At 39.8% G+C, this 8,939-nt stretch overlaps 1 protein-coding gene across 5 annotated transcripts in view; it reads left to right on the plus strand.

The window, feature by feature from the left end:
• B4GALT6 (beta-1,4-galactosyltransferase 6) overlaps positions 1 to 3,018 on the plus strand; it is a 60,358-nt gene extending 57,340 nt beyond the window's left edge. For all 5 annotated transcript variants that reach the window (XM_069957663.1, XM_069957664.1, XM_069957665.1 and 2 more), the window contains one exon: positions 34 to 3,018. In XM_069957663.1, coding sequence (XP_069813764.1) covers positions 34 to 181 — 148 coding nt within the window. In that variant the 3' untranslated portion in view covers positions 182 to 3,018. The remainder of the gene's footprint in view (positions 1 to 33) is intronic.
• The last annotated feature ends 5,921 nt before the right edge of the window (positions 3,019 to 8,939 follow it).

Below are 8,939 nucleotides of genomic sequence, written 5' to 3' on the forward strand. Positions count from 1 at the left end.
CCAGGTAGTAACCCTTTTCTCTCCTCTGACCAGGTACAAATTGCTACGATATTCTAAAGAACGTCAGTACCTAGATGGGTTAAATAATTTGATATACGCTCCAAATATCATCATAGACAAGTTGTATAAAAACATCACAGTGAATCTAGTGCCAGAGCTGGCTCCAGTGAAAGACTATTAATGATGGGGGAAGGCTCGCGGTCAGAAATCCACCTGATGCCTACCGGAGCAGCCAGAGCACTGTCGGGATGGAAGGAATCGACCACCTCAATGGAATACTAGTGACTGATATCTAATTCCAGTTATCTGAATGTGTGACCATACATACATCTGAAGCCAGCAGCTGCTATATCAATGTTTACAGCAGAAGACTGCTCATAATAAAAGCCTTGTTTCACCAAATGCTCTACATTTTCACCGTTCAATCCACTGTGCAGTGAATTTTACTTCAAGAACACAATTCTTTATCGTTCTTATATTGCACCAATCTACTGCTTCTTGAGTTATGTTTGTTTTTTTCTTTTTGCCTTTTTTTTAATTTTTTTTTTCTATTTTTAAATTTTTTTTTGTATTCCACTGGTGTACATGTTTCTGTATATATCATTTTGAGTTGTGTAAATACATTGGTTATATTTGTGTGTATATATGTGTAGATACATTTATGTATACACACATGGATTGATGTAAAGTTATAACGACGTTTTTAATGACTCCTGTTTTACACCTTTGCATGTCTTTATTGTATAACTGTACTATTATTATTTTTTTTTTAATACCAACTTGTCTTCATTTGCATGAAAAGGAACATGTAAATATTAGAATTTAAAAGAAAATATGTTTGAGCTTTATGTAAAATGAAGGACATGTTTCTAACTAATGGCCAGCTATGACTGTAAACTGTTATAATGGTTTGTGAGCTTAAGGCCTTCTAGACAAGTCTGCTACGGGTTCATTTCCGAGTTGTTGTCTCCGCACCCGAAAGAAAAGGGACCTGTGATGGGTTTATTGAATGCAGCCTAGGCCACCGGGGGGCAGAATGTACAGTTAATCCCGCTATCATTTGTAGTTGTATGATTTATTCTATGGCATCCTTATTGTATATTATATCATAAAAGCTACATATCATAACATATACATACAGGTTGTCAAAATATCTGTGCCAACTGTGTTAAATGTCAGGGAGCCGATGCCAAGAATATATATATATATATATATTATTTTTTATTTTTTTTTGGGGTGAGTGTGTGTTTAAGTGTTTTTAGGTTGCTAATTTATTTTAGGTTTTTTTTATACTGTATATTTTTATTTGCAGCACATGACTTTGCGTGAAACTCAGAATGAGCCAAAATATGTTGTTTTTTTTGTTTTTTTTAAAGAATGACATATTGTATTGGTGATGTTTTTCTAGAAGTACAATATAATTCACATTGCTCCAGAGAATACTGTTTTTTTTTTTTTTTTTGTTTTTTTTTTTTTAGGATTTTATTCTCCATTTTCGGAGGTAAATGAGTTTTGTTGTAGTCACTGTGTCTTTTTATTTTAGGAAGATGAAATCTCTCATTTAGTTTTGTGACTTTGTACTGAAGAATGCAAAACAAATTGCCTTTATAGTATTCTGTATTACACTAAGGAGGAATACTTAGAATGGTGGGGCTGTACCCCATAGTAGTCAGCCAGATTATGGCTGACAACTAGTGCTGCTTTACTATCCACGGTACAGCAAGGGTACGTTCAGGTGCTTAGACCCCAGAAAGTGTAGGTTAAGGGCTTGAGAAAGCATTTCCAGCTGAACTTTGGTATTTTATCGAGGACCAGAGTGGTGGGGGAAACCTCTTCTGAGGAAGAACAAGTAAAGTGTATAATTGATCAGCTTATGTAGTGTTTGTGTGATCTGGTTTGAGAGATAAGGAATAGGATTGGATAGGATTTATACCATGATCTCTAAGCTAGAAGGGGTTACTTTTTCCCCCCACCAGAAGATGCATCTCCTGTCTATAGGCCTTGGCTAATAGACTTTTGCTCTGAATTTATACAAATCTTTCACATTATTATATATGGAGCGCACACTGCTTTATTGCATCTTATCACTCTTAATAAGCTTTGTTACTCTCAGTTAGGGATAAGCACTTTTTTTCCATTCAATTCCAGTTCCTCCGCTAGGACAGAGTTTGACTTAGAATAATAGACACATCTATCCCACTTTTACAATGTGTGGACCAATGAAATGATGAATCTGTTTGCTTGTCTGTCCACAAAGAGAATTTATACAGCACTACAACTGGTGCCCTGGCACTTACACGATGGTGTGTACATGGCCACATTAGATATGTCAGTGGTATCCAACCAGTGGTTTGTCACTTCATCTTTTTTTTGTCTGAAAAATCTAGCAAGACATTGTGAAAGATTCTTGTTTTAGAGAGTTTCTCTGGAACGTGCAGGTTTGCTGCAGTTTTCATGTTTTTTCATTCATTTCATTTTACCATTTAGCAGTTTAGTCCTTAGATGCATGATCACTTCGGTACAATAGACAGGGAATGCATTTTTATAGCATACTACCCTTGTCCATATTAATAGAGCTAATTTGCATATATTTTTCCCAGACAGCACTGGCAGACATTCTGTGCTAGTTGGCAGTCTCCACAAGGAGAAACACTACCTCTAAGGAAAACCTTGTCTATTGTCTACAGTCCATATAAATATCACTCTCCTCAAGATTAGCATTTAAGGAACTGATTATATATATATATATATATATATATATATATATATATATATATATATATATATAGCATAGTGCCCTTTCATCATCTTGGAGAACCCCCCTTAAATTTAACATTTCTATGTCAAACATTTTTTTTTAAACAAAGCGCAATGTCTGGCCTCGGACCTAAAATAGCTCAATCTTGAGCAAACACCGTGGATACCGCCAACTCCCACTTCTTTGGCATGTAACAGTCCTATGTTATAGGTATCCCACCACACAACGTAATCTTCTATAGTGAGTGTGCGATATAGGAAAAAAGTACACTCACATTTCGGTAGTCTTCATCTTGACTCTTTATTGGGTGCAGTAGTTGAACTTCGGCTGTGTGTTCTCAGATCACTGGAAGTAGCTACTTCCAGTGATCGGAGAACACACAGCCGAAGTTCAACTACTGCACCCAATAAAGAGTCAAGATGAAGACTACCGAAATGTGAGTGTACTTTTTTCCTATATCGCACACTCACTATAGAAAACATTTTTTTTTGCCTGCACTGGGACCTTCAGGTTTTCTTAGTTTTTATTGCTGGGGGTTATATCTGATGTAATGCAGGGTTAATAATGGCCTTTGTATCTCTAGGTAGTCTCTACAGTGATCCTTCCTATACTTCTGACCTACAAAGCCTAAACATTTGCATTATTAAAGTTAGTTCTTTGGGCTTTTCGTTTGCAGAAAGTCTTTGATTTCCTTTAATAAAACATTGTGTGTGTGTGGGATGATATTAAGTGTTATTTATGAGTGAAACTACATGGTCTTTATTGCTCTGAATTTTTTAATATTTTTACTATTGTCCTCAAGGTTAGAAAGAACGTGTCATTAGGTTAGACGTCTTGTGGCCTGAGTATCTGTATACTACATGACAAATTCTAAGGCACTGGATCCTAGAAATGAAATGCTGCATTCTCATCACTATGGATTCAGGCTACAAGATGGTTCCATTTAGCAGCACTGTGAATTACAAATGTACCTGTATATGTAGCGACTTCACCAAACCATTTGAATGCATTCTTCGGTCAAAGTCTTCATCAATTCCAGAAAGTGTTTTATTGTGCCTTGTTTCTTTTGGTAGTGTTTCAATATTGGGATACTGTAAATTTGTTGCAGTTTTAGTAGAAAGGCATGAAGATTATTCTTTCCTTTTTTATTTTGGCACAGTTCATTACTTATTAAATAGGCTATTGGTTATGCGGTCTTGGAAGAGAATGTTGCTCTTCGGTACAATAGCAATAAAGTCTGTGAACTGGGACGCTGACACTATTTAATTTGAAGTAGACTATAAACACATGATCAAAACTGATTTTATTTTTTATTTTTTTTTGCATTGCATGTGTCAATGAAGGTCGTCTTATTTTGCTGTTCTTCCACATTCTTACATAATAAACTTAAAGTAAAATCTAAGGTTTTGTCTCTTGTTTGTGTGAAAATACTTTTCAGCTACCAAAGGCCAGATGTAGTCTTAAGGCCATGTTACATGGTTCGATTATCTGGCCAATTAGGCAGAATCTGACAGATATCTCCCTGTGTAATAAAGACAACAAGAAGCCGATCATTGCCTGATCTTTGTCTTTCAGCAGGTTTAAAAATATTAAAGTAATACTTAGATGTCCAGGCTCCCCGGTGTTTTCCTGGCTCCTCACAGCAGCCGGCGCTGAAGCTTCTGAGGCCATCTCTGAGTGACAGGCTGCTCAGCCAATAACTGGCTGCGGAAATGTCCTGGAGGACACCGGACAGCGTGGCACGGTAAGTATTATTTTTTATATACACAGCAAGGGCTGCTGGGACATTGCTAACTATGTCCGTGCACGATCGAGCCGTGAAATAGACATTAGCTGTAAGCAGGTTCCCATCTGCTAGTTCTGGGCCTGCTTACAGCTAATCTCGGGTTTTCTAATATGGCCCTTTGATGAAGATATAAACAAGGCTAGCATGGCACTACACATAGCACAACAACAAGCCCTTGTTTTTGCACAGCACCTTGGAAATATTGACTAGATGGTTTGGCCTTGTCATTTCCATAAATGGTACAGAGACCAGTACAAGAGCCGCAGGCTCTAATAACGGCAAATGTGGAAGCTAAAGCTGTGTCATTACTATAGCAGAAAAAAACTGCTTCACCACCCATCAATGAAAAGGACAGTAAGACATATATGACCAAACTTTGGAAGCTGAAGACAGATTAACTCAAAATTAAAATATATAACTTTAACTGAGGCTATATATTAAAATACAATCTAAATAAATTCTCAGTTATTTACAATACAGGACAGAATGACACCAGACTCTTATAATCCTCCAGTATTAATAATATGAAGCCTATCTTGTCACCTAATAGCATAAAACTGAGTGTAATAACAATACAAACCTTCATAACAGTTTGTATCTATATCTTGTATCTATCTATATATGTATCTATACCCCCCCCCTTAAAAAATGGAAAGTTGTTTTTTTTTGTACACACAAAATACATTTACCTGTCACTTTATAGTAACATAACCACCCCACATTATCCCATATGTCACTCTACACTCAAGCTGAAAGAGAATGAGAGCAAGGCGGGAAAAACAGGAAGTTATGAGACTCTTACTCCGACTCTTATCACTACTTCTTCCCATATTCCCCATATCCTCTTATATAACTTGTAATCTAAGGCCCTGTTCCCACTGAGCAAAACTAGCGGAATTCCGCGGCGGAATTGTCCGCGGCGGAATGCCGTTAGCCTCCCACTCATAATGGGAGTCTTCAGGGCAGGAGCGCGCGACTCCCATTATGAGCGGGAGGCTAACTGCATTCCGCGGCGGAATTTTCCTATAACACCACACAGCACGCTCTATTCTCTACCTATAACACCACACAGCACCCTGTATTCTCTACCTGTAACACCACACAGCACCCTGTATTCTCTACCTGTAACACCACACAACACCCTGTATTCTCTACCTGTAACACCACACAGCACGCTGTATTCTCTACCTGTAACACCACACAGTGCTGTATTCTTTACCTGTAACACCACACAGCACGCTGTATTCTCTACCTGTAACACCACACAGCACGCTGTATTCTCTACCTGTAACACCACACAGCACGCTGTATTCTCTACCTGTAACACCACACAGCACGCTGTATTCTCTACCTGTAACACCACACAGCTTGCTGTATTCTCTACCTGTAATACCACACAGCACACTGTATTCTCTACCTGTAACACCACACAGCACGCTGTATTCTCTACCTGTAACACCACACAGCACGCTGTATTCTCTACCTGTAACACCACACAGCACCCTGTATTCTCTACCTGTAACACCACACAGCACCCTGTATTCTCTACCTGTAACACCACACAACACCCTGTATTCTCTACCTGTAACACCACACAGCACGCTGTATTCTCTACCTGTAACACCACACAGTGCTGTATTCTTTACCTGTAACACCACACAGCACGCTGTATTCTCTACCTGTAACACCACACAGTGCTGTATTCTTTACCTGTAACACCACACAGCACGCTGTATTCTCTACCTGTAACACCACACAGCACGCTGTATTCTCTACCTGTAACACCACACAGCACGCTGTATTCTCTACCTGTAACACCACACAGCACGCTGTATTCTCTACCTGTAACACCACACAGCTTGCTGTATTCTCTACCTGTAATACCACACAGCACACTGTATTCTCTACCTGTAACACCACACAGCACGCTGTATTCTCTACCTGTAACACCACACAGCACGCTGTATTCTCTACCTGTAACACCACACAGCACCCTGTATTCTCTACCTGTAACACCACACAGCACCCTGTATTCTCTACCTGTAACACCACACAGCACCCTGTATTCTCTACCTATAACACCACACACCACGCTGTATTCTCTACCCGTAAACCAGCACCTTGATTGGCTGAGCTTTTTTGCAAGCCATGTGATACGCTCCGGCCAATGAAAAGACTGCCGGTGCGCATGCGCATCGGCAGCCTTTCATCTCCCATTCACTTCACACGGACCCGGAAGTGAGGGTGTTCTGAAGACGGTGACCGGAGGTGGCGGGTGGCGGGAGATTCAAGTGCCGATCGTCACCGGAGGGATGGTGAGTATGAACTGTGTGTGTCTGTGGGTAGTTTTTTTTTTTTGTGTGGTTTTGTGCCGGAGTTGTCTTTTAAGTATAGTTGACTCACCAATTTACTTCAAAACCTTAGATTACCAAGAATTAAAGAGATTTTCCAACTTTAAACTAACTTGTCCCCTAGGCGACAAGAGATCGCAGAGGGTCCGACTTCTCCATATATCTCCTGGCGATCTCCAGATCAGCCCCCGGCCACTTAGTTTTGAGTAGAGCCGTGGATATGGCATGTGACCCACAGCTCTTTTCATTCTCTATGGAGCGGCTCAAAAGAGCTGAGTGCTGTACTTGGCTCTTTCCATTGGCTCCATTCATTCTTTATGGAGCTGCCGGAGAGCTGAGTACAGTAAATATGTGCGAGCACCTGATAACCCTTTTAACTTGAACTTGTTAAATTCCCATTTAGCGTAGAGCAGAGGGAGCAGAATATAGCATTTTAATCCACTTGATTATTCCTGGCCCCTTATTACAGGACTCAAAGACCTCCCAAAGGAACCTCCACTCCACCCTTGAAAACGCTTTAACTGTGTCTATCGACAGGATGGAGCAGGGGAATTCCTTATCCAGTTGTGCATTAACGAACCCCCCCCCCCCCCCCCTCTCCTACAAGGATGACTCTTTTGGTCTTCACTCACTAAACCCAAGCTAACAGCTTTAATGCCCTAAGCAATCAGCTTTGAATACATTTTAGTGTCAATGTTTAAAAGAAATGGATTGGTATGAGTTCATATCAAGTGGATAGGCATATTTCTTATAAAGCTTAAAAGTACACCGTCCGATTCTGGGGGTGAAGCACTTGGTAAAGACATCAGCATCTGTTGTATTTCATCCCTAGAGAAGTGTTTATCCAGTTCCATCTTTTCCTCCTCTTTTAGATCAGGGGAGCCTAATGAACCTAAAACTATATCTAGTCTTTTGAAATGTTATCCTCCTATCTATAAAATATGACAAACATCTTCTATTCTTGTCGGTCAGGAGTTATTGTGCCATCCTTACTTCTAATAGCTGTGATCTCTTTCTTACTCGCTTTCTTGCACTTTAATTACATGTGATTAATATTAGGTATGAGAAGACTTGAGATTTTTAAACAGAAGTTAATTACAAATTTATATAACTTTCTGAAAACAGTTGATTTAAAAGAAAAAGATTTTCACTGGACAACCCCTATAACTGTCTGTGGTTGGGAATATATGAAGTACAAATAAAAAAAAAAAAAAAAAAATGTCCTAAGTGTGCACTTTTGTATCTATGAAATATCGCTGTGCAGACCTGTGTGCTTCCCTGGCTACTGACCTAAACAAACCCAGGATCCGCAGTTATACATTTACCACGGATAACCTCTGTAATGTGCCTCTAGATGCCTCCAGTTTCTCATAGATTTATAAACTAGACCCATACAAAAATGATACCCTCTCTCATGTATCGTTGGGTTGCTCATTGGTTGCCTACTGTTCCTTATATGAACCCATAGGAACCCATGTGCTTCTGTACAGGGTTCATGCATTCAGCATTGCCGCTCACATTGCTGAAAACAGGTAGAACATTTAGCTTGTGTTGTAAGTATTGGCGATGGTAATGCCATATCAGGGAGGTCAGATTTCCTCTTATATAATGACTGTCTGATAGTGTGCCTGCTGGCCCTCAGTGTACAGCACTTCACATTGCTGACTATGGTAATACTGTCTGCTGTTGATGATCAGGGCCAACAAATTGAGATGATCTCAGCAATTTCCTGATACACCTCTATCTTCAGAGTCATTTACAAGGCAGACTGTTCTGGGTATAGATCATGGAAGCCAGAGGTTGTCTAAGTCCTTATTACTTTACATTAAAGCGACTCTGTACCCACAATCTGTCCCCCCCCCAAACCACTTGTACCTTCGGATAGCTGCTTTTAATCCAAGATCTGTCCTGCGGTCCGTTCGGCAGGTGATGGACAATAACTGCATCCCCTGCCGAACAGACCGCAGGACAGATCTTGGATTAGTAGCAATATAAATGAAGGCCCCCGCACCACTCACTCTCCACTTGCTAATTTTTCACCCTT

The sequence above is a fragment of the Dendropsophus ebraccatus genome, chromosome 2 (genome assembly GCF_027789765.1).
Source record: "Dendropsophus ebraccatus isolate aDenEbr1 chromosome 2, aDenEbr1.pat, whole genome shotgun sequence".
NCBI classification, from domain to species: domain Eukaryota; kingdom Metazoa; phylum Chordata; class Amphibia; order Anura; family Hylidae; genus Dendropsophus; species Dendropsophus ebraccatus.